Consider the following 27273-nt stretch of genomic DNA (forward strand, 5'->3'; position numbering starts at 1 on the left):
ACAGCAGAACGTGGTGCAGATCACGCACCGGCTGAAGATGATACGTGGACAGACAGCCTGGACGTCTGAGGGGCAGACACGGGAGGGGAGGAGGGGGAGGGGGTGGGGGTTGAGCTGCAGACAGAATGACATAAAGTATGGAGGGACTGAGGGACATTAATCAAGAGAAGGTTTCAGTTCTATAATACCAAATCGTGACTAAACAACTAATTCTTTGAACATAAATCGTCGATTTATTCAAGTCTGTTAGTCATTTTTACAGAAATGAGCTGTTGGGCTGAAAAAACAACAACTTTTCAAATATAACATGGGATATGTACGTAACTTGTGAAGCAACGTTTTTGCAAAACTGGCTGTATTTCTTATAAAATTCATAAAAAGTCCTCTCTCCCGGTCTGAGATTCTATCCAGTAATACATAATACAGAGAGTTCAGAAGAGACATGGGGATAATCAAAAGGCAAAGCAAAGTTAGCAAAGGAGATATTTAATCTGACAAAGATATGTGATTAAACTTCGGTTTAAAGTTCCTCTCCTGATGTCGATCAAACTGCTAAAAACTCATTTCTGTTCAACAATTAACATATTTAGACATTATTTTTTTCGAAAAAAAACAAAACCCGGTGATGTCTTAAAGTGGCTCAGATGTAACGCAAACACCTTCATTCAGTGTGCAGATCTATGAATATGCAAATAGTTCCTGCCTCTATCTCCGCCCACTCGTGGGAAGCCCCGCCCTGCTGGGGACGGGATTGGCTCCTGAGGTGATGTGTGAAACCCTGACGCTCTGAATCTTAGTTCCATACTGAGAACGTTCATCTTATATGAACACGAGAATATTAATGAGGTTGAAAATCTTTTTTTTTTTTCCATTGGAGGGGGTCTTTAAAATACATTAAAAAAACACCAACACAATACAAAAGCTGTTGTGTTTTTTTAGTTTTCAACATAAAATGTTAAATGTTCTGCACTTTTAAAGCACCATTATACCTACAAAACACCTGATAATTTACACCCCCTATTCTCTCTCTCTCTCTCTCTCACACACACACACACACACACACACACACACACACACACACACACACACACACACACACACACACACACACACACACACACTAATGCAAATCGCTCCACAATCTGAGCCCCCTAAAAGAAAGTGGATGCACCTGATGCTCATTGAGGATCGCACATTGTTTGAGGTAAAGTGGACATTTAATACAACATTATTCTTTAAGACTATTCTTTGTTTTTGTGCGTGTAAGGCCACACTTTAATATTTAAAATAACTGTAAATCTGCATTATAATATGTATTTTAAAGTCTGTTCTGTTGTCGTTATTCAAATGTATTTTGTTTTTAGTGTTTCCAATGTTTCATCATTTCCCTGAGTTGAAGTCCTTTCAGGGTTGTTTGGATACGAGTGTTGGTGCTGCATGTTAATCATTTGATTAAAGTTGCTTCCAGTGTTTCCAGCGCTGTGAACAAGGAGGCCCTGAGAATAACATGTCTGCTCCGACGCTGTTCAAACACTTCTGCCAATGCATTTGTGTGAAACTGAACTTCTTTGCTGTTATTTTCATAGACGGAGTGCCGGAGCACACATATGCAAACAAATGATGAAGGGTGTGTCCACATCCACCGACGGTAAACACGAGGAGTGGAAATCCAGTCTTGGCACGAGGCCATCATTGACATCTAAGATGTATAAAATGTACAAATGTGTGTGAGAAGAGTGTGTGTGCATGTTTTTGTATTGGTGTGTACACATGCTGCAGAATGTAGGATCTCAGATGGACATTTAGATTTACTGGATATATCACTGACCTCTGTCTCCCAAAACCACAGAGCACAAAATGTCGTTTGAATAATTAAAGTGCTTCTTTCTTACCACCAGCAGCTGTTATCTCGGCCATGTTTCAAAATGTTGGAGCTCCACTTTCATCACAGTCACACTGAGATGGAAGTTTACAGACATGCTGCATGTTCTTAACAACAGCTGAAATATCCAAGTTTTACTTAGAATAACTTAAATGTGAAAGACACCTGTGCAGAAGAAAAAAAAAGAAGGGAAGAAGCCGGAGAGGAAAAAAGAGGCTGACCAGAGCTACTACAAAGAAGGAGAGGCAGACAGATGAGAAGCGTCTGGCAGACGGACAGCTCTAGACGGAGGCCATGATTTGATTAATGACCGGGGCGTGATGCGCCCGAGCACCGATACATGACATCCGCATGGAAAGAAGATCCATCAATGCAAATCCAGCTCCGTCGCCGCCGTCCAGAGAAAAACTTTGACCCGGCTAAAAAGTCACACCAACACCTGACCCTCGCCTTCCTCTGGGCCCTAATCCATCCATCCATCCACCCATCCAGCGCTCCTCCAGCCTTCCCTCCCTGTCTCAACAGCATTTGCATTCTCTTCTCACATTAAGCCTCTCTCTTTATCCTTGGCGCTCTTTCTCTCTCCTCAGCCTCCCCGTGTCACGCTATCTCATGTTTCTCTCCCCTCTCTTAATACCCAATTTGCATCCGATACAAGCAGGCGGCTTCCAGAGAGGAGCTGATGTGCGAAAGAACAAGCTCGAAGACTTGTGTACCCAAGCAAACACTGTGTCTTATTTGAATTGTTCTGCCAGAGAGGATAATTCAGTCGGAGGGGAAAAAAAGAAAAAGCAAAGCGCCGGCTGGATCGGAGGGGAACAGGGCTGGGGAGTGTTAGGAGGCAGCAGGTTAGGCAGGTGACATGTTGAGTGATGTTCTGGGAATTAGAGGAGACCTTGGACCTGAGGATGATATTGCAGCTGTGAGGAGGAGGCGGCAAGGGGAAGAAAGCAACAGCGTCCCAGCAGGGGAATACTTTTATGTTTCTTGCCTTGGCTGTTTGCTTTGTAAAATACTTTTGGATAGACGCACATATATTTCTTTTTGTTTACTTCCTATTTCCATGGCCAAAAAGATAAGAAGCTCTCCCTTAATGTAAACGGCAGAGTGTGTAATAAAAACTCTGCAGCAGCAAATCAAAGTGTTCCACGTCAGGAAGCAAAATCTCTTAATCAGCCTGTAAAGCTCTTGTTGGGGATGAGCGGCAGGGTGAGGCGGCTTTCATAAACAAACACGCCAACAAGAACATACATGCTGGAGGAGGATTGGAGCTTAATCCCAAGAACTCTGAAGGTGTTGAGTTAAACTCTCTCACAGCGGAGGGGATTTTTCTGCACTCCCACATACCATCCACTTCTTGAAATTATTTATTGCCCCAACATGGAGCCGAGATCTTTGCACATCAAACACATGAAAAGCTGTTGACGGTCTAGTGACGGAAAGTTTGGCTTTACGACACAAAGACGAAGCCCTTCAAACCGGGGAGGTGTTCGTCTTCTACAGTTCTGGTGTTTGTTCTTGGCTCAGACACACAGGAAGTGGTCGACACTGTCGGCCCAGAATGAACGCTGGACGTCAAACAACAAAATACGTTGAAGACGTGAGCCTCCGAAGTTGGCTGTGAAACGGCCAGGCTGTGCTTCAGGCCAGGTAGCACCAGCGTTCCCACCACACTGACATACAAACGGGTTTATTGTTGCTCTGAACCGACACACTCAGAAAGGCTGGGCGTCATTGAGCCGGCCTGACGTGTACTTTTTCTTTAAATATGAAGAAAAAGCGCACATTTTCCGACAGTTTCTTGGAGACACATTCAGTTTTGCATTCAAATAATAATAATAATTTTTAAAAAAGTACTCTGGTGGGCGGGTCCGAGTGTCATATTGTGTTTGGAGAGCAGAACTTGTTGTTTGTCCTACAGACATGCATGTTGTTCTGGAAACGTGCTGATCATGAAATGAAATCCTGTTAAGTTGGATGTCTAACAATTATCTGTCACTTCCAACAAAGACCCGCCTGAATGATTGACAGCGCAGCAGGCCGAGGTGAGTTATTCTATTTATCCTGTTAAACAGATCACTTCACTGTTTATATCTCTTGCCTGTCACTATTGATGCAGCAGGTACAAAATAAACTTTTTTTGTCCTTGCCGACAACCCCCCCTCCAGACACACACACCCCACCCACCGCAGCCGTCTCTTCAATGCTGCTGGTGGTTTAGGTCATTCATCATTTAGGCAAATCCATAAGCACGCATGCTTTATGCAAATGTTGTTGGTCTTTTTGAGGTTTTGGGTATCTCATTTGTTGAATTAGCCAAAAACAGACACTCTGATTATTTACAATGATTTTCCAGAACTTGTTTTTTTTTTCCAGATATTACAATACAGAAAGAGGGTTCTGATTTTATTACCCACCTGTGCAGCTTCCATTCAACATGTGAGCAGATAGAAATCGAATGACAGTTGTAACTTTTTGTCATTTTTACAACCCTTGTTCACTGACAGATTTCTGGTGATGATATTGATTGAAATATTATGGATCTAAAGGATGATGAGACACAAGGAGAGCGGCCTCATGCTGGAAGAGCTCGTTCGTTAAGTCCGACAGCAAAATAAGTTTCAGCATCATCGCCGACACGCCTCCCTGTTTCTATGACATCACTGCAGTCGCTCGACCTCTACTGGTTCTTTTAGTTGCCTCTGGTCTCGTGAAGTTCCTCAGGTTTAACATGGATGAACCAGTGAGGCTGCTTTCTGCTTTTAATCACCCTGTTTTTAACAACCCTTGATATATCTAAAAAATATATATATAAATGTAAGACTTTTGGCTTTTAATGTGGAGCAATTTCATCAGTTTTACAAGGGATCCGTTTCATGTTTTACTCGTCTGTGCTATGATGTAATTTGGCTGCTTTTAATATTGTCTGCAAAGTCTTTGAGGTGCATTTTTTTATTCTATTATCGTCATATCGGCCGACTCAAAACAGGGAACCTTCTACTATATTAGATACTAAAGTCTATTATTGATGCTGCATGTGGATTGTAAAGAGTTAAAACATGTTGATTAGAGGCTTTAGAGGCTTGTAAAGACTTGTACTGTATTTGCATCAATATTCAAACATTTCTCGGCACTACTTCAAGTACGTCTTTGACATCTGACCCACGCTGGCAAACCTGGCTCAGAGTTTCCCTTCATCCTACCATTCATTCCTTGACAGTCCAAGTTTCCCAGACATGTTACAGGAGGGAGGGATTAAAGCAGTGGAGAGGAAGAAGAATGAAGAGGAGGGGGGTGGGGGACGGGGACGGGGGCTTTCTGAGCAGGAGGAGAAAGCCGCTCTACCATCCCAATTCCCCAAAGTATCATTATTAAAACACTCACTTCCACAGGAGGAGGAAAGAGAGGGTGAGAGAAAAAAAACAGGAGGGAGGAGAAGAAAGCCGGAGAAGTGGACTGGGAGGGCTAAAAAGGCTCCATCACAAAGGGGAGGGCAGAAAAAAGAAGGAGCGGGGATCCCCCACTGGACAGAGTAAAAACAAATTAAAAGAGCCCTTATAAAACACAGATGCTGCAAAGAAAATAAACTTCACAAGATTTACTGTTTTGCAAAGGAATCGGAGGACTGGTGGAAAAGCCATCAGGGCTTTTTGTTTCTCCTCCTCCTTCCTTTTCTCTCTCTCTCAGGTAACGTGGTGGCGGAGGGATCTATCTCCTCGCTTTCCACCCCTTCTCCCCTCCGTCTGCTATTTTCAGTCGGAGTTAAGAGTCGAGGTCAGGCCGGCCTGTGTGAAAATGGCTTCCTGCCCGGTGTCCCGAACCCAAACCGCAAGCTAACGGGGAGCTTTTATTAACGGCCCTATTTGGGAACATTTTTTGAACATTTTGTGTTTTTATTGACATTTCTCATGTCGGGGAGCTTAAAAAAACAGACGCTCAACAACAGCAGAAAAAAATTCCCAGGATATGATTTTTCTAATTTTGTCATAAAATGGAAAAAAAAAAAAGGAAAAGAAAGTGAGATTTTTAGTGTCAAACATGCTGTATATGGAAGAAGCAGTAGTTTGTGTTGTAATGAAGCCGAGTCTGCATGCGAGGACACATTTATAACATGCAACCATCAGGTGAAAGGAACGCACACGTAAAAACACACACTCACTAACACACAAACAACCTGAAATCAGATCCACAAGTTTACAGCATGTCAGTATTTACAAGGCTTCATCAGACAGCACTGAGTCGCCAGCAAGAAGAGCTGGGGGGGGGGCTCAAACAGCTCGGCCCGATCAGATGACACCCACACTCCAACCATATGTGTGTGAGTACCAGTGTGTACAACTGTGTGTGTGTGTGTGTGTGTGTGTGTGTGTGTGTGTGTGTGTGTGTGTGTGTGTGTGTGTGTGTGTGTGTGTGTGTGTGTGTGTGTGTGTGTGTGTGTGTGTGTGTGTGTGTAGCCATCATCTGATTTGGGTCAAGGAGCTCGTACTTCGCAGTAAAGAGGGACGAGTTATGGCCAATGATTGGATGTTTGGAAAGGCAGGAGAGGGTTGGGGGGGGGGGGGCATATACAACGTACACACTTACAAAGCGATGTAGACGGAGAGAGACAGGTCGCCTCACACAGCTTCTGTGTTGTTTTTTCCCATTAAATGAACACTAATAAAACATCTATTACACATGGAAATATTTGACACAAATTTTGATATGCAAAAAAAATTAATTCAAGCTCATGAGAAACTTGATTTGATAATGTGTAATAACAAAAACTGTCGAAATCACGTTACTTTATTTTGTGACCTCAACTGAAGAAGTTTGAAGGAGAAAAGCTTCAAAATCTGATTTCATTTCTACTCATGTAAGTGATGATGAATATATTTAAAACTGAGATAAAGGATTTTTTTTTATATATAGTAAATATGTAAATAAATATGTAGTATTTTCTATTTATGCACACACACACACACACACACACACACACACACACACACACACACACACACACACACACACACACACACACACACACACACACACCTAATTTAATAAGACACCACCTTTTTATAATGAATACTCCATTAAAAGGAGTTTAAATATCAGAGTTTTGAATTTTTTCAGGTGAAACAAGTGTCTCTGAAAACCATCAGAAATGAAATCTAATTCCAAGCTGGAAACGACAGAACGATGCAAAAGACAACCGGATTTCAGCATCCTGTTCTCGAGCCGACACACTCGCCGAGTATTATCTGTGAAAACTATTTTCAACACCAACAACTTGAGAATCTCTACTTTGTCCTCCACGTGGATCAGACAGGAGAGCTGGTGCGTGATTAAAAACAGATCACCGTGTGCTGGAAGCCAAACAGAAAGAAGCCGACCTCCCCGGTCACAGAGGAGATTGGCTGCATCCGTCGCTCCGTCTGCCTCTAAACGCATCTCCTTTTATGAGCCGGCGGTCCGAAGGAGAGGAAACAATACGACAGACAAGAGAGGAGATAATGAGACGTCTGAGCAGGAGGATGAAATCAGGCAGTCGGAGTGAAACGTTCAACATTTCCTCCGTGATCATCAGGTTTTAATGTGATTCCTGAAGGATGCTCTTTTCTTCAACCAGGTTAGATTTAGTTAATATTTTGTCACAGCTGCTCCTGTCCGCTTTCATCTGCACTGATGGTCAAACATCCACCACACGCCGTGCTCGCAGATATGCATCTGATTGGATTTTAAAATGACCTTGATCTCGTGCTGACTGATTGACTCTGCAGTCATGTTGGGCTGTGACAGAAGCTCTTATTTGAAAAGCTGGGAACAAGCAGCGGGCCGCTTTGATCCCGATGCAGCCGGCACAGTTTTGACATCCCAGTCTAAATAAACAGCGCGTCAAAAACACTTAAAACTCCACATGAGTAAACAGAGAATTTAAGAGCAAACAAGGACGAGGTTTCTAAACAGGTTCATTTGTTCATTTAGAACAAATTAAAATATATGAGGTAATTTAAGCAGCGTTACACTTAAACCATTAGTAGTTTCAACAATTTACTTTTTTGTTATTTTATTTCTGCGACAAGATTAGATTTAATATTAGAATTACTTAATTCAAGAAAAGTTTATTTTTAAATATGCAATCATTTATCTGCCACCACATAAATGTGTTTTCATGTATTTGACATATTATTCAGTGAAGACTGAACACTGGGACTGAATGAGCGCCGTAATTTGCCAACAGACCTGCTGTTCCCTGAAAAAAAAAAAAAAAAACTGAACAGAGAAAAAACAAACAAATAAACAAACAAACAAAAACACAGTAAAGAAGACTTACATGCTGCTGCAGAATAAAAGCAGGATGTTAAAACCTATTGATTCTGTGACAATGGAAGGCTTTGGCTTTTCAGAACATGCACTCTTCACATGGTAGGCAATAAGCTGGAAGCCACAAGTGCCGTCTGCGTGTAATGGCAAGCCAGCTTTATTTCTTTATCTCTACCTTACAATTTTGCAAATCAAATAATGATGAGTGCAGCGGCGAGCACCCGGTGATAAGAGGGTTTAGTGGTTGTGGAGATTGAGTTATTAGGGTTCGTATAAAAAGGACAGAGGTCTCTGGTGGAGCCCGTGCGCAGGCCAAGATACATATTCCTCGCACTGTGTATTTTTGGTCGCTTTAAAAGCCTTAAAAGTACAGGGGACGGCTAATTTTCAGGGTAAACAGCTTGTTCGATTGCTGTGTGGTTTGCACTGAGCTCTCCATTTATTGACTCAAGCCGAGCTGGGCTCTGGCTCCTCTGCCGACCGCAGGGAGAAGCCTGCCGACGGAGCCTGCAACAAACACAAGCCGCTAACACTAGCTTACCTTTGATGGCACACAACTGTTAAATCAAATGTACTGAGTAATGTACAAAGCCTAATCCTCTTGACTACATGGCAGGTTGAGGGAAAAATGCTTTTAAAGGAACATCTGCTCCTTTTAGGAAGCTATTTGCCATTTCCTGCTCCACGCTGACGAGTAATTTGCCTGTTAAAATGTTGAGATATTTACAAAAGGATTTCAATGTGATGCTGGATTCTATGTGTTCAATAAAATACACGAATTATGACAATAAATGCTGCTCAGAGAAAAGAAAAAGTAACTTTCAAAGCAGTTGTATTTTGTAAAGAAAATATCTGTCTCCTCAACCATCTCCTGAACACAATCAAAAAAACACGAGGCTTAAAGCTCACAGGTTTCTACTTTCAGCAGGAAAGTGTTCCGACTGCCTCTTTCAAAAACACAAACTCCCGAGGAGGGCTGCAAGTTGTTTTAGCTGGAGGAAGTGACCATTCATAAAAAAAAAAAAAAAAAAAAAAAGCTGGAGAAATTACCCCGCTCTTTCTCTGTTGTTAGATTTGTATCAAGGCAAAACCCTCACAGCAACAACTCCAGCTTTACAAGTCCTTTCCTCTCCTCGCTGATCTCGGCCTTCTCTGCTCCTCCCTCACTGCTGCTGCTAATCCTGACCACACAGCGCCACACAGAGGACCACCGAGGAATGACAACCTTTCCCTTTTAACCGCAACAAATAAAGAGTTTTCCTGTTATTTTAGTGACAAATTTGTAGTTCATTAATATTCCCTCATATTTCCCAAATCGCTCACCTGCTCCTGTTGTTTTAAAGCTTCCAGCTGAGACACTAAACCACATTAAAAATGTCCCAGGATGAAGAAGAGGAAGTAAAGCTGCTGTCTGTGCTACATGTTGGGGTGTGTGGCATGTGTCTTTGTGTGTGTACACATACATCTCCGACATGGACAACGTATACATGACCACAGCATGGCTGGTTGTGATTGGCTGCTGTAGGAAAAGAATGCTATGAGGTCGTATTATATTTTCTAAAGTAATCTTCATATAAATTCGAAATCGATTATTGAAATATTTCAGTATTCGTTGACATAAAACGTCTCTTCATGGTCAGTTTTGATCGTATCACACCGTTGATGTCAGTTTGGACAATGAGTCGTCACAGTGACCAATAAAAGAAGGAAATATGAACGTCTACAGTTCACAAACTCCATCTGCAGAGAAAGAGCTCGAAACAGGAGTGAAAGCTCAACAGCAGCTACTAAATGAAGCTGGAGGAGAACCGCTGTTCCCGAAGAACCCCAAGATTTGACAGAAAACACACACAAATACATGCTCAGCATGATTCGGCTACAGAGGGGGACGTTAGTAATCACAGAGAGACTCCAGCCGGCGTGAAGCAGCAAGACAACACAAAAAGGTGGAGATGAAAAAAAGAGGGCGCACATGTGGTTGGCTCAGTCTCGGGCTGGTCACTGAGCCAAAGCAGACAGCTCACGGTGATGACTAAAACCTGGTGCAGTCATCTATCTCCCTGGTTCATGGAACATGGTAACCTGCTCTGTTAAACCCATCCTCCCTCTGTGAAGCTCTCTGCATCCTCCGTGTGCTCTGCGACTGTTTAACTCAGCGACTCCAGAGTCCCGACCAGGGTCAGCGGGAGGCCGCGCACATACGTGTCACACACCAGCAGTTATGAGGTAATGTTTCCTTGGCATCGACCTCTGCACAGCGTTGGTGTTTTTCACCGCAGGACGATGACTGACGAAGGGGAGCGCTGGGGGAGGAGGGGGCAGAGGGGAGGGCGAGATAAAACAAAAGTCCAAACCCAAATAAGCAAGCCGTCAGCCTCTAATAGCGGAGAGGAAGTGTCCCTTTATCAACAAGTGAATTAACAGTTTCCCGTCACACCTTGTTTTCTGCCTCCCCCCCTCTCTCTCTGAACCAGCGCCAGCGCCCAGATGGTCCCGCCGTCGGACCACCGGGCTTCTGCTCGGTGAGGAAACAAATCTGTTGCACTGACTAATAGCCCCGTGTTGATGTTTTATGGTCGGGAAAGTATTACTAGTTCTGTGTATACACACAAAAGGCAGCCGTGCATGTGAGAAAATGGACACTAAGTCATAACTGTCACAAATGTTGCAGAAAAAAGGTGAAAGCGGAGACATTTAACAGTATTTCATGCAGACGGGAAGAAAAAGTGACACCTGATCTGTAGATAAAATCCTTCATCTCTACCTACAGCACAAAGAAATGTGAAGCCAGAACAAACAGAAAATCAAAGAGGGTTTCAGATTAGTATGATCAAACTGCTTGTGGAGCACTCGAGCCCCGCCTGCTCTGCACACTGTTGCATTATACAGCGCTGCGGTCGGATCTGAAAAACATCTGAATAATAAAAGGTCTACGGTGGCGGCCATATGCCTGCTATAGCCTCAGTAACCTCTGCCCTGCGCACAGAATCTGCACTTACTAATTTGGCCTTGTATGAGTCGGGCCACAGACAAACCGCACTTTACAGCATGGGCCGCTCACATTATGGGTCATCACCTCAAATGACAATACGTTGATCACACAGAGGAGAAAAAAAACGTAGGGAGAGAAACGCTACTGTATACAGAGACAGAAATAGCCGTCCAGATTGTAACAGTGACAAGAAGACGGCCAATTGCAGCCTCTATTTTTAGGTGTGCCGGCGGCTTGGGCTGGCAGCTTTGAGGAGGATGTGTACTTTTATACAGTTCCTTCCCAAAAATCAACGCTGTCCTCGCTGGCGACAATCACAGAGCAGCTGTTGTGGCTAGGTGGCCCGGCCTGGCCCGGCCCGGCCCGGCCCGGCCCGCCTCACCCCGCAGCTCTCTGCCAGCCTCACAGAACCGCCTTCGCTGCCCAAAATTCACACCCGGCTCGCACAAACAGGCGGAAAGCAGATACAAAAGCAAAAGTGACTCCGTGCGTTTGCATCCGGGGACAACTGCACGAATGATGGAGTTTTTATCAGCGCTGGTGGTAGCGATGGGGTGGAGGTCTAAATTTACATGTGGCAGGATGCCCTGGAGCCAATTCATCCTCAAAATAACAGACACACGGAGACCTGCGTGACCTTTGAACTGATAATAACCTGCTACTTCTGCACCATCTAAATATACCAAACACTTTTAGGGCGAACATGAACTTGTTTAGTCTAATTTATCAGTGGATGTACGAATCCCAGCTGAACTGAACAGTTTTTAATGGCACCATGAAAATGCACTAAAAGACTGATTTCATCTTATTTCATAACACAATGTGCCGTAAATGATTTCACTGCTTTAGATTCTGAGTAAGATGTTCCAGCCACGTGTCAGACAGAGCTGAGCAGCAGCACAGATATCAGAACGAACAACACAGCTTTCATTCACAAATCTAAACACTCACTAATGGCGAGACTGTGAATATTTTTCTCTGCTTGTTGTGTAATTGGAACTAATTGGTATTTTGGTCTTTACAGCAAAAAATGATAAGTGAAGTTTTTGAGTCATATTAATAAAATCCAGAAATCTGTTCTGATAAAACAATTTAAACATTTTGATATTTTTCACTATCACATGAACTTATGGAAAAATGTTTTGTGTCTCCAAATGTTGTGAGTGTTGATTGCTGTGATGCTCGTTGACTTCTCGTCCTGACGGAAGATCAGTGAGTTTGTGGAGTTTCTGACTCGAACAACTGAACTTATTTCCAAATGAACTCATTTCAAAACTTCTTTACGGTTTCACTCTGACTTTATTCTGCGGTGGTAAAGCTTGGAAATCTTTTTTTGGTTTTGTTCATCATTTGTTTGTTTGGCTTTGTTGTATAAAGTCTTTGTACGTATTGTCGGGGTGTGTGTGAATTATGCTGCATGCTGTATGTATGTCATCAGCATACACACACACGTATGTACACGTGTCTGCTTTGTCCTTGAAAAACTGCAAGTTCAGCTTTTAAAATGAACAAAGGAAATCCATTTGCACATTTCATCCAAGTGTCACATATTACACTTACTTTGCGTCCCACTGAACCCTCCGCATGTTGCTTTTCTTCACAACTTTCCTTTAATATGATTACATTTCTGATGTTTGTATTTATTACGTGTCGGGTGGCGAGCGTAGGAGGAAGCGTGTGGATAAAACGGTGCTGTGCTTGAAAAAGGTCCGGTTCGTACACGTGATGGAGGCGCATTCAGAGTCACGTCTGATGTGATCAAACACAAACAGACTGCATCACACTTTCATTCAAACTGTTGAGCACAAAGTCACAGACACCACGATTTAAATGAAGTTATGACACCATGAGCAGCACGTCGTTGACACAGCGAGGGTCTCGGTGTTTCCTATCAGAAAGTGAGCTGGCGTCTGTATGGAAAGGATTAACACCTTGATAAAAGCCGTGTGAAACCTGACTTCAATTTCCTGTGGACTTTAATATGAACTGCAACATATTACAGTTATGAAAACCTTCAATTTTCTCCGGAGGAGGACTGTGACCTGCACCTCTTCTACGTATTTTACCACGAGGAATGATCCATGCTTCTGATAGTTTATCTTCTTCAAATGGCACACGCACACGCACACACACACACACACACACACACACACACACACACACACACACACACACACACACACACTCAGTAAGGTATCACTGAGGACTAATTGTTGACAGGTGGCTCTAATGCTCTCCTTTGAAACAAAAGTGTGATTTACGACTACGTTCACCGAGACCGCGGCTTTCAGCGCTGCTACTACAAACTTATCTTTCTCTCCTCGTGTCTGTCACCCCCCCCCCACTCCTCCTTTATCCCCCCATCACCCCTGTTCTATCTCTCTTTCATTTTTCTCAATTGCACCTCATTACTTTGCTCACTCACTTTCACCTCCTACCCCACTTTGATGTTTGTGTCCCTCTCCGTCTCTCATTGCAGCGGAGCGGTGACTCTCCAGAGTCAGACGTCCTTTTAATGTTTGATGGCCTATTTTTCACAGCGTAGAGGAATGTGTGTGTTTTGGTGTCGGGGTTACAGAGGGGTCTGGGTCTAGACGAGGAAGACGGGAAAGAGAGAGGAAGCAAGGGCGCCGCTGTGTGTGTGTGTGTGTGTGTGTGTGTGTGTGTGTGTGTGTGTGTGTGTGTGTGTGTGTGTGTGTGTGTGTGTGTGTGTGTGTGTGTGTGTGTGTGTGTGTGTGTGTGTGTGTGTGCGCCTCGGGGTGCAGTGTGAGTTCTGGGGCAGGCAGATAACAACTTGACCTTGAACCCGTCCCAGCATCTTCTGTCACCTCTTGGGGCCCATATGACGGCTTGCAGGGTGCAACGTTGACAGATCAGCTTCAGCGGAACGGTGTTTAAGGGACACGGAGAATATTTATATTTCTATTATTTATTATGATTACATTATTGTAATTCTGTCAAAATAGATTGTAAAAGATGGACAGTAAAGTGACCAGAGGAGAATGTCTCTTTCTAATCTTGCAAATTGAATAACCTCATACTGATGCAAAACTTCTGCAAACTCAAAGCCGCCCTGCTGACGGCCCACAATGCTGCAACACAACTGCAGATATGAAGTAGACAGGTCATCTGATCTAAAGAGACACAACAGATGAAGTCAGAACTGAGATTACACCAGAATCTGGTTCCTCCATCTGGTAGGTCACGTCTTCAGTATGTCTATTTGTTTGTTTGTTTGTTTGTTTGTTTGTTTGTTGTCTTACTGTTTGTTGACCAGAAGCTTCATGTCCTACAGCAACTACATCAACACTTCAGATTAAAAGCACCTGTAGTTTTGTTTTGATTAATTTCATCATACCAATACTTTAAAAATTATTATGTCAGTAATTCATTTAACTTATTCACGAAAGTACTTCGTGCAACTTCATTTATCTATCAGGTAGAAGACTTCTACTTTGGTCTGTGGCACATTTTTGGCCTCAACACAGAGACGAGGGGGTTTATAGCAACGATATAAACTCAGACAGACTGGCTGGTATGTGGTGCATATTGTTTTTGGAAAGATGACTGATGGTATACACAGTCTGTGGAAGACTGAATTCTTTCCCGTTAGAGAATATAGTATTAAAAATATAAAACTAAAATAAATAAATCATATATCAACAATAGTTAGCAACTGAAACACTATTAAATCAAAGTATTGTCTCAGTACTGACTCGGGAGATAAGCACATCATCCCAGCACGAGCCGGTACAAGTGTTGAAATGTGAGACTTCAACTCAGCAAAAGTGTATTTTGACATCATGCTAATAGTTTGGGGAATATATCCAGACATGTGTAGTGGTTGCATATCATAGAAGAGTTGGCTATTTTCCTTGGCAGAGGTCTGTGCTCTGCAAGTGCCCTTTTATTTTTTATAATGTATTTTTTTTATAATGTGGTTATTTTGTGTAAAATTGGTAGTAGCAAAAAAAACGATCCAGAAGTGTCTTCAGCTGCAATACCAGCGAGTGCCACTAGAGGTCGGCTCCAAAAAGCCTCCAGCTCCATAGACTCCCATTCAACTTCTCTCATCAAATCCAAAGTGAATAAAATGTGTCCATCAGTTATCTCGGTGTTGTTAGCTAAAGTCACTCCTTCTTCTTAGTTTTCTGGAGGTCCATCTGAAAATAATCCCTCATTCATTAGAAAAGAAAATTCAAGAAGACCTGTTTTTGGGGGCGTGTCTGTTTGATTGACAGGCCTGTGGTGCAGTCAGGTTACTGATCCACCGCTGGCTCCTCCCCCAGCTCATCCAAATATGGTCACTTCCTGCTCCGAACTGCTCCGAACTAGCAAAGATGGTGACGGACAGAATCTGAACTGGAGGATTCATAACGTTCACAAACCAACGATGACGTCATGAGAGGTGAGATTTATGGATTAAAGGTTAGCAGATGCTTCACACTTCAGTGTGTGACAAATGTTATGTCACACACTCTCGTCCTGCTGCAGCATTTTTAAAGGCAGCGAGCTGAAAACCATCTCAAACAAGCGTATGGAAGAAGCTGTAAAATACACGTGACTTTATTCAGTTCCCCGTCACTCGCTTCTCTGAAGTGTTTGTCAGGTTGTCGGCCGGCGTCTGGCTGCACTGCACCTATCCAAGCTCAGGCTTATTCCTGGAAGCCCAGGACTAATAAGAACTGTGATATTTTACTGTGACTAACACCTCCGGGGTCAAACGGTGCAGCTGACACAAAGTGTGTCTTTATCAGTGTATCTGTGTCAGCTCAGTACGCACACAGTGAGAGGCCTGCAGTGGTGTTCGACAAACAAGAGAGACAAGGTTGTTACAGAATCCCTGGAAAAGAGCTACTGGGATCACCGGTCACACACACACACACACACACACACACACACACACACACACACACACACACACACACACACACACACACACACACACACACACACACACACACACACACACACACACACACACACACTCTCACACACACACACACACACACACACACACACACACACACACACACACACACACACACACACACACACACACACACACACACACACACACTCACACACACACACACACACACACACACACACACACTGAACTGTAGCAATCTGTAGCCTGAAATTACACTGTGTAACCATAGAACCTGGTAAAACGTTGGCTCATTAGTTTTGTGTTTGTTTGGTGTTACAGCACATTCTCTGGATGGTTCCTGCAGATCAAGGAGGATTTTATTGAATCAGCTGCAGATTATTGAGAATTATTAATTGATTGGTTTGTCAACAACACAGAAAATGTAACTATTATTTTAACAGATTGGAGCCAACTGAACTTCCCGTCATCTTCCCGGTAGGAAGAGAATCTGCGGTGGTGAAATACACAAACGGCCGTCTCAGCAACCAGCGTTCGGTTCATCCCTTCCAAAACTGAACCAGAACCAGTTCACCATGTACCAGTGGTCTGGTTTGGTAGATTTTCAGTACAAAATAAATGTATAAATGTAAAAAATGTAAACATTCAGCAGCGGCTCATCGGTGTTTCTGTTGAGTGAGCTCCACGTGGAGGCCGGTCCACTGTCCATCATACAGGGTGAGCAGAGAGGACGCAGTGTGTAAATTATAGTAGTTTAGTACAATACAATAGTTTCTGTTCCAGGAGTGTGAATATGTAATTATAAATGAATGTGATTCTATACTGAATGGTTTCAGGTCACATTCTTTCATTTGAGCCTTTGAACTTCGTGTAACCTGACTTGCTGCTAAGATGCGAGAACATGTGAGTACGAAACAACATCAGTTCCTCCTCCTCCTTCCCGGCTGCTTACCGTGCAGCGGAGACCCCGAGGGGCTGCTGGACAGGCCAGGTATGGGGCTGCAGCGGCCCCCGATGCCTCCTCCTCCACCCAGGATGCAGCTCCCTCCTCCGATACCTCCGGCTCCTCCTCCCAACGCCGCGGCCCGGTTCAGCTCCTGCTCGATTTCCTCCAGGCCGGCGCTCTTCTGGAAGCGAGACATCCGGTTGACCACCCGCGGGGACATGTGTGTGCGGGCACAGGGTGCACCGCCATAGGGGTTGATGGGAAATACATGGGTGGTGCCCCGGAGGGTGCTGACGGCTACCCAGCGACTGTCCTGGCTGAAACACATGTCCTGGACCTGGAGACACACAGAAGCGGGGCAGACAGTGAAGAACAGGTGAAGGATGCAATCAGTAAAAAAAAAACCTGTGTTAACGTGTGGCTGATGTTAATGATTATTCTATTTCTGTACAGTTCCACCCACAGGACCACACGGCTGTCGTAGAGCTCCAGTTTTTGAGCAAAGTTCTACACATGCCACAATGATGGTTCCGTTAGGAATTCACCAGTTTAATAAATCTCTGTGATGAGAATGAGCTGCACTGCATCACTTATCAAATGAGTTTTATAAACCTCAAAAAGGATTAGAAATGAAAAAATATATATCGGTAATAAACGATTAATAATTACTTCATAACAAGAAACAATTTGAACTTGACGCATCGTGAACTGCTGAATTCTTCTCTCTTTGGATAAGATATTTACTTCATGTAGTGTGTGAACACTGTCTCTGTCTCCAGCTGCTCTGAACATGCTTCATCCTTCGATCACTCGCTGGATGATGCTGGATTTAAAACAGCCGATTTGATCTCATTACAGTGAATGTGAAGACGGTGAACAGTACGAGTCAGAAGCTTTTTAACACCGTGCACATGTATTTGCACTTAAGGACTGCTTTGAGAAAGACACGTCGATCTTCAAGTATGAGATCGATCTTTATCTGGAAACCTTGTGACCTTGAGTTAGACAGCATAAGAAAAAGATAAACAGTGATTAGAGACCGGGTTCATGCATGCAGGTGTGAAAAGGATTGAGGAAGAGAATGACGCATGCAGTTTTCAAAAGGATGTTTCTGTAGACAACCTGGTCAAAAACAAAACATCTGAAGCCACTGTGTCTTTATGCAAGTAGCATGTGTCAGTTAATGACGTTCTCCTTTCTCCCAGCCGTGGGTAGCTTCTTACATTCAGCAAGGACACTCATCACAAGAGGTTTCTTCACTGCCATACTGTCCACAAGTCAAAGTAACTGGATGATGTGTTATATATTATATCATTTTCTTCACTGTAGAAATGAGCCCAGTCAAAGTACACTGCATCAGACTCCAGCAAACACTAGTGGGGTGAAGTGTTTTTCACGCACAGAAACAAATGTGTATGTGAGGTGCATGACGTCGACCGGGGAGAAAAGATTACACAAGAGCTTCTGGAGAAGGTGACACTGTCGCACTGTTTGTTTGGGTGTAAAATAAATGACTACAACAGAAGTAAAGAGCGGATGGCGCCGTTTGTTACTTCTCGTTCTCCGACTCTCAGGGAGCAGACACTTGAGGAGATAGGATCTCCCCGAGCATGTCAGACATGCAGGAAACCAGACAGATAGGCTGCGAGAGACAATACAAGCAGAGGAGAGTGGGAGAGGGAAAATGAAGAAACACAAAGCAGCGAGGTGACAGACTGATGAGAGGATTTTGTGCTGAAACAGCATCCGTCATCCAGCATGCTATAAAAAAAAAAATCAGAGGCTGGAAAAATGGGCTGGATCGGGAAAACATGAAGGCGAACGGTGAAGGAGAAAGTTAGGATGAAGAATGTGTGCCTCCTCATCAGCCGGTCCGAGACAGCGCCGTACCTGCAGGCCTTTCTAATCTCCTGCCAGGTCAGACCAGGTAATTGTCCGGAGCAATGACAGTTAATGGGGCATCCTCTGCATACCAGACGGTTACTTAACTTCACAAAGATGAGTGAAAGAGGAGGCCTGACCTCTGATGAGGCTGATCAGGGATGACGCACAGATGAGAAAGGACGACTTTGTGTGTGTCGTGATTGGTCGTAATAGACCTGTCAGAGCTCCAACTGTAAAATGGTGCCTGGATTCTACTGTCAAACCCATTTTGATCAGGTGGGGGATTACCTGAGGGGTGGCTGTAATTATACATTTATAGTGTGACAACCCTGCAGATATCAAACAGTTGTCAAATATTATCTTATAAAGCAGGAATGCAACTGTATGCAGTCACATGCGAGCGCTGATGTGGAGGCAGCACATTCCAGAGAGGCGGAGCTCTCCGTCCTCCAACAGAGCACCTGACCACATCTGGGACGTCAGGGAGACGTGTTTAATGCTTTTGTTTTAAATCAGTGTCACCTGTTAGGGAGATTAAGAAGCTCTGCTCACCTGAGAGCAACTCTGGAGGAATGACAGGAATGTGACAAAGATAGACAAAGGGAGAAGGCCGATGAGAGAGGCTGAACATAACTCCCATACAGGGTGGGGGAATCAATAACACAAGACAGACCTTTGATACAATGAATGAGACTGAATAAAAACCTATTACCGTAGTCACAAGTCTCCTAATATTATTACTTAAATCTATTCACTTCCAACATTTGATCTAATAGAATGAAGAATAGCAGCACTGCTGGCGGTGAGCGGAGATGTAAACTTTAAACGGCTTTAAACTGACAGTTTGGATCTATAACTGCGGGAAGACGCGACCATACACACACTTTCAAATTCAATGAGAAACGCTTCGTTCAGTTCAGTTCACATTCAGTTTGCTCAGAGAATATATTATGACACCTCACAGATGAAGCAAACAATGCTGATTATAAAGTAGGAACAGACTGTTGCATGATGGGCTGTAGCTCAGCTGATACAAACCCGGTATCACCGCAAAGCATCAAAGAAACACGCACGTCCACTACAGCAAAATGTGAGATTGGCACGCTTCGGCCTTTCTAGACAGTTTCACGTTTTCCTGGAGTGGACGAAAACAAAACGTACTGCATGCATACAGCCATGAGAATCACCACATTATCGGGGTTTGTGACCAAAAAAATGGTTAGGTTTAGGAGAAACAACATGATTGGGGTTTCAAGTCCTGGATTTGAACCTCTGTCTCCCGCATGGTAGTCTCTGATTAGTGCTACGTGATAAGTTTCATGTTTACAAAATGTGACATTGTCACGCCTAGATAGGCCAATGCGTGTCTATCTCACATTTTTCTGTACTGGATGGGCGTGTCTATTTCACGCTTTGTCGTGATACCGGGTTGACTGATGGGGCTTAAAGGATCTGCTGCTAGTCCACGTCTTGGTGGGTCAGAGCTGTTTTGGCCGCATGCGACGCACCAACAGCACATAAGGCAGGTGATAACAGAGTTTGGGTTCATTGCCATACCAAGTCAGCCATAATGTTACTTTGGAAACAAAACGTAATTACTTCAAGTACCGTATCCGTGTGATGTAAACTGCAGCTTCCTGATGATTTGAGGCAGCAGTGAAGCAACAGGCTCACTACGTGAAATTATCTGTTTTTTCCATCATGCCACTGGGCTGTCAACATTAATTTGTCCAGCACACTCATACTTATAAAAAGCTGATTACAAAGCCAGTTTTCTGTCATCAACTACCACATTATTAAAAGTGGGTTTGTTGTGTACACAAAGAATGAAGAAACCAGGTTCCTACAGAAAGGGCAACCAGGTCAGTTCTGCACCAACAGAATCTTCATGAACTCAGAACAGTATCACCTGAATCCCAGCTGATGGTGGAGGACTGTAAAGTTTAGCAGTGAAAGTGGTCCGCCCTGTCAGCCCCTTCCAGCTGTTATCAGCTGCAGGTCTGTTTACCTGGCCTCGGGTCACTGACAGCCAGCCGCGTGTTTGGCCGCTGGAGACAGATAAGGCGTCTCTCCACCCACCTAACGGAAGACTTTATCACTCTCCAGTGTGTTTCTGAGTGTGTGTGTGTGTGTGTGTGTGTGTGTGTGTGTGTGTGTGTGTGTGTGTGTGTGTGTGTGTGTGTGTGTGTGTGTGTGTGTGTGTGTGTGTGTGTGTGTGTGTGTGTGTGTGTGTGAGAGAGAGAGAGGCGTGTGTTGATAACCCCTGGCCCAAGCACTAGGCCGGGGCCGGTATTCAGTGTTTACAACGGGTTGGATCAAAGCAGGCTCAGTGTGCAGCCGGTCAGCGGACCTGCCGGTTGGTCATCCATTAACTACAGGCAGGCTGTGAGTGAGTGAGTGAGTGAGTGAGTGAGTGAGTGAGTGTGTGTGTGTGTGTGTGTGTGTGTGTGTGTGTGTGTGTGTGTGTGTGTGTGTGTGTGTGTGTGTGTGTGTGTGTGTGTGTGTGTGTGTGTGTGTGTGTGTGTGTGTGTGTGTGTGTGTGTGTGTGTGTGTGTTCTCCCAGTCAATAATCATGAACTGAACAAGGCCTGAAGTAGTTTTGTTGTGTAATAACTTCCAACGTACACTGCAACATCTGTGCATGTCATCAATGAGAACAAACTTTTTTGAAGAAGTGATTTTGTTTTATTTAATCACTTCAATGAAAATGTCCTCTCAGTTCATCACAGTCAGCCTCATCTTCAATAGAATTAAGATGTATTATGTTTTATGTGGGCACGTGTTCTGCCTTTAGGAGTTTGGACCGCTACCACTGGGAAACACACAGATCAGCTTTCACTACATGACCACTGGAGCAAAGGCAGATATTTTATATGTCACTTTAAATGGAGGATTAATCAAGATTGTACAATGAGTATAACCTTCAGAATCGAATTTGACAGGTCTAATTACGCTGGTATGAAGTGTTTATTTAAAGAATCTTACTTTTAACCATTGAGATGCTCTTTCATTACAAAAATAATCAATATAACCAATGCTGTGATAGTAATAATGTAAGTATATTACTGACTTTAGCTCTCCATGTTGAACGAAGGGCATCAAGTGTTTCTCAAGTAAATCTCAGCAGCCACAACCTTCCTGTTCAGATGTTCCCTGACACCCCACATGAAACGCCTGCAGGCCCGATCTGCTGAGGCTTTGTATGTCCATCTCTACTGGATCAAGTGATATAACCACTCCACAAACTGAATATACTGAAGTGTACAGAACATAGTGTGTATATGTGTTAAAAAGGAAAGGGAAACAAATTATAGCAACGCGCGTTACGAAATATGCCCCAGTGAAAAAATATTGAACAGAATTAATAGTAAAAAGTAAATTGTTTCTGTCTTAGAAAGTGTAATTTTCAAATGGCTACACTTGTTATACCATAACAACACTTCCAATCCTAGCGGAGGCTAGCTGGACCAGTTTGGTTTGAACACATTACACGGAGCTAAAATGTTAAAAACGCATGAGTCCATGGATATCTTTGTTCACCAGATATCTTTGTTCATCAGATATCTTTGTTCATCAGATATCTTTGTTCACCAGATATCTTTGTTACAACCAGACTGAGCTAGCTGAGTAGTTTAGTGTTTCTATGTTCTGTATTTATTCAGTTGGAGACTAGAAATCCTCTCTGTTGCTAGGGTGGTTGCTAAGGGTCCGACTACTTCCTGGAGTCGCACACATTAAACACGTCACATGAGAGTCCACTGATGTAACTGATGGTTTTCCAGTTGTTAGCCATACCCCATGCATACATATTTTGAGAGTGAATCGCCCCACAATATGCCATTATTACATAATATTATATATTCCATTTTGTTGGTAACTTGTTGTATAATCGCAATATTACACCCGAGGGTGTGTTTTAACGTCATTATTGTTTACGACAGTGATGCGGTCAGGACCGAGGCCCTTGTGTAATATTGGTTAAATAAACAATGGTACTATTCAAGCTTTAAATATGTACGAAAAGAGATCAAATGTTAAATATAATTTTTACTTTGAGGCCATTTCCAAAAGACAAAACAAACAAATCTTTGTGCAACTCACCATCTAATTCATTTAAGAGTTTGCTTGTCAAAAATGTAATAAAAACATAAGTCATACTGATGTTTTGTTGCAGTGGGGTACCTCCACTCACGTTACTTCCCTTCAATGTGTTGAGATTTCGACACTAGACGTCAGTTGTCACATTTCTCTGCTGAGAGTGGAACGTTTCTGTAAATCATCTATGTACCTGCACACAGGATCTTAAGAGCAGCCACATGTTGGTTTGGGGCAGAATATTGATTCCAGGAAAATTGAAGCGTTACAGCTAAAATGTTCCAATGAGTGTAAGTACTTGTGCTGGACGGCTCTGTGTCAGCAGGCAGCTTTCAGAGCCCACAGTTATGTGAGAACATCTAAAACTACTTTAAAAGGGCAAACAAACAGAACCACCATTTTTATGAATTTCATAACAACAGCTTTTTTTTTTTTTTACGTCCTCTTCAAAGTTTGTACTTCAATTTGGAAAGAGAAAAAGTGGAAGAGCTGAGAAGTGCCATGTAAAATAAAAGAAGCCCTCCATTTATCACGTTTGCTACACATGAGAATTCAAGACAGTCGGGACCAATCATCAACCATCAGTGATGTCATCAACCATCAGTGATGTCATCAACCATCAGTGATGTCATCGTTGGTTTGTGAACGTTATGAATCCTCCAGTTCAGATTCTGTCCGTCACCATCTTTACTAGTTCGGAGCGGTTTGGAGCAGGAAGTGACCATATTTGGACGAGCTGGGGGAGGAGCCAGCGGTGGATCTGACCGATCTGATTGGAAACCATGACGATGCTACGTCCCGCCCACCGATAGCTGTAACCTGACTGCACCACAGGCCTGTCAATCAAACAGACACGCCCCCAAAAACAGGTCTTCTTGAATCTTCTTTTCTAATGAATGAGGGATTATTTTCAGATGGACCTACAGTTTTTGCACTGAATGAAATCTTGTAATACAGAGTAATGGACCTTTAGTCTTTAATACTTCAAAATTTTGTCCAACCAAGATCTTGTTGTTTTTTAGATTTTAGTCTGATAGGATGCAGCAGCTGATCTGACAACATATTATAGTCGAATCACAGAATTTACAATAACAACTGATTTGGATAAAAGTTCAGAGTGTTTCCCGAACTCTCATCAGAGTTCAGATGACTGCCGTGTGTGGCGGAGTGTTTGTGTGTCGGACCTTGGCCTCGGTCTCCCCTCGATGCAGCGTGTAGAGATGGTGGACGGCGCTCTGCGAGGACGCCCATGGGTGGGTGAGGACCTGGAAGACGTGGAAATCGTGGCCCAGCGTGTCGGCGGTCACCAGCAGCATTCCTGCGATGAACACACAGACAGGAGTCACTCCCACAGCATCCAATAAACCACTTACCAACAACAGTAGCTGTGTAATGATCCTCCATGTTGTTGTGCTATAAATTCTGAGTGTTTTATGTGTCATGTTTTTTTTCCCACAACAGCTGTATTTATCACATGCTTCTGTTTGGATGTGATGCTGACATGTTCTGCACCAACTGTGTGCTTCAACACTAAGACTCCTCCACACGTTGGTATCCCATCATAGTGTTACTGTCTTTATAACTGTTGCATTATATATTTTGCTGTGGGTACCTGTGAAACATGAAGCTCAAGAACTACGGATACACTCAGAAGAAGTAGCCTTCATGACATCATCAGGATTATGTTAAATTTGTCATGGAAGCAACAAATGTTTAATGGGAACTCTTTGCAGTAAACTGTGTGAGTTCAATATGAAAGACACTGGCAGAGATGCTCTTCAACTGCACTGTGGGAAATGTGTGTTTTTGGTGCTTGACTTGTTATAGGGAGAAAAATATTGGGGGATTATCTACGGTGGCATTGAGGTGCAAAACACAACAACAAAAGCAAGCAGTCCTGAAGTGCAAAACATACAGAAAGAAAGAAAATGCAAAAACTCGCCAAAAACCTCCGCTCCTGATGTGCAAATCACAAAAAGAAAAAGAAAACACAACCACCAAAATGAGAAGTCCTGAAGTGCAAAACACAAAAACTAAAAGATGTACTTACAGTCCTTCAGGACTGCGAGTTCTTGTTCTTGTTGTATTTTTTTTGTTGTTTTACACTCAGGACTGCTTGTTTTTGTTGTTGTGTTTTGCACCACTGGCGCCACTGTCATTTCCGCTCGCTTACTACAAGTGACCCACTCGATCACTGACTTAAATCCCATTAAACGATTTCTGCTTTAAATATGACATTTACTGCAAATTGTATAAAAAAGTGCCAACAACACTATTCAACTTCTGTACATGGACTTCCATCAGTCTTGTCCAACCCGACATGTCATCCAATCATTTGAGAAGTGACTCACTGAACAATATCACTTCGAAAATATTTCATTTAGTATTTAGGTATTGATTACAACATTTTAAGTGATAATTCCTAAACATATATATTGAAGTTCCCAGTTCAGACAACTCATAAAAAAACTATAATTTGATGTTACAGTTTAAATACTCTAAACTAGCCGAGCAGCGTTGCCACTGGTACATCGGTAAACTGATACAAAGTCGAGCCAAGCTAAATATTTAGAGTGTATTTCCCTCCAGCAGCTCACCAGCAGGCAGCCAACACGACCAACTGTGCAGGACACATGTGAGACAGCATGACAGAATTACTGTTCCTTTAAAACAAACAAACCAGCTCATTAAAACAAAGCCAGCTATCGTTTGTCGCTGTCATAAAATGCAGCTTTCCCTCGCATGATGGCTTGGTCTGGTTAAAAGTGGGGCTCCAGTCGTGTGCTTCTTCAAGCACAGACAAGATGATGAGTGTCTGTACAACATAGAATCTACGTATCCATACATCAGTGCACGGCTATGGGCGTGTATGCACATCAAGATCCACTGAATAAGTGAACCACAGCTCAGCACAAGTGTAACCAACACTGACAGGCCCATTCATTTGGTCCGGTTTTATTTGAAGCTCGTCAAACTGCAGAAAGTATAGGCCCTCACCATAAACAACATGCTCAACAAACCACACCAGAACAAACCCAGATCTAAACTGGCTCGGCTCGGAAAAAGGCTGCGCTGCTCTTCAAACACAACCCCAAACCCGTCCTCAGAGACGCTCCAAACAAACCAGAGATCGGGAAGTCGCTCACATATCGCTGATACGAAGTGTAAAAAATGTCCAAACCTCCGTCCTTCTGACGACTCGCAGACATAAATTATATTAAAGTAATTAGTCATTTTCCACTGAGTTTTTCCCCTCGGAGTCCTTTCAGCCGAGGCTGCAGTAGGTTCTAATTAGTGGCCGCGCTTTATTGGGTGGCATGTCAAATGTGAAAAGAGGAGGCTGGAATGGCACGAGATTAAAAGGATTCAGCAACACGTGCGAGGGAGATGGAAAACACTCCTCCTCTGGAAAAAGAAGCCAAGTATGCTACAAAATTTTTGCACATTCATTCAGAGTTGAAAGGTTTCTTTTTTTTAACACTCGTGTTTGAGTGAAGCACAGTTTTATTCAAAGATGATGAAGAGGTGGGATGAGGGAGGTACCGAGTGTATGAGCGATGGGGTCATGCAGATTATCAGAGGTGGAGGGAAGAGAGCCGAGGAGAAGCCAAGTGAAGTGTGCATTAAGACAGTGGTTAGCTATTCATACTGTATCAGAGCGACCAGAAAGCCAGAGAGCTCAGGCCCAGGGCCTGTAAACTCTTGAAAACCCACGCCCCAAACGAGGTGCCAAGCCACAAGAAGCATTTGCGTCAACTGGGAATACAGAGAAAAAAGGGACGGGGCCCTTCTAATTATAGAGTCTGGAAACGGAAGCGCAGGGTGATTAGGAGTTGAGGCGCTGCGGTCTGTTTATCTGGGAGCTTCCTCTCGCTCTCAAAGCCTCTCTCCCCCACTCTCCACTCTTTCTTTCGTTCTTCCTCCGCTCTCTGTCTCGGTCGGGCCCTGCCCACCCGGCGGCTGGAGAGTCTGGCCCCTGGGTTTCTGACAGATGAGAGTTGGCCGCTGCGTTCTGGCCGAGGCCGGCGTTTCTCTTCTGCTGATGGTGGAGTCTGGGCTCCAAAAAAGTAACAGCTCAGAAAGGCTGGACAGCTTTGTGAGTGCGAGTGCCCGAGGATTGGGGCTTTTGTGGCCTTGTTGAAATACAGAGGCCCTCGCCGAGAGGCGTCAGTCGGTTAGCCCGCGGGAAGGCCAAATTAAAAAGTAGCTGAGCCGCTCGGCGGGTGAAAAGAGAGGGTTTCGGGGAAACCAGAGGCTGGCTGGAGCAGGGTTTGACA

The 27273-nt window shown here is 43.6% G+C and overlaps 1 protein-coding gene across 2 annotated transcripts in view; it reads right to left on the bottom strand.

Annotated features, from left to right (window-relative positions):
• LOC138631597 (BCAS3 microtubule associated cell migration factor-like) overlaps nucleotides 1-27273 on the bottom strand; it is a 212482-nt gene that overhangs the window by 109997 nt on the left and 75212 nt on the right. For both annotated transcript variants that reach the window (XM_069716632.1, XM_069716631.1), the window contains exons 14-15: nucleotides 24181-24314; nucleotides 17024-17354 (exon numbers count right to left, since the gene is read on the bottom strand). In XM_069716632.1, coding sequence (XP_069572733.1) covers nucleotides 17024-17354; nucleotides 24181-24314 — 465 coding nt within the window. The remainder of the gene's footprint in view (nucleotides 1-17023; nucleotides 17355-24180; nucleotides 24315-27273) is intronic.

This window comes from Brachyistius frenatus, unplaced genomic scaffold (assembly GCF_029030835.1).
Source record: "Brachyistius frenatus isolate BFR_SWC_R1_liver_20210118 unplaced genomic scaffold, ASM2903083v1 Contig_160, whole genome shotgun sequence".
Taxonomy (NCBI): domain Eukaryota; kingdom Metazoa; phylum Chordata; class Actinopteri; family Embiotocidae; genus Brachyistius; species Brachyistius frenatus.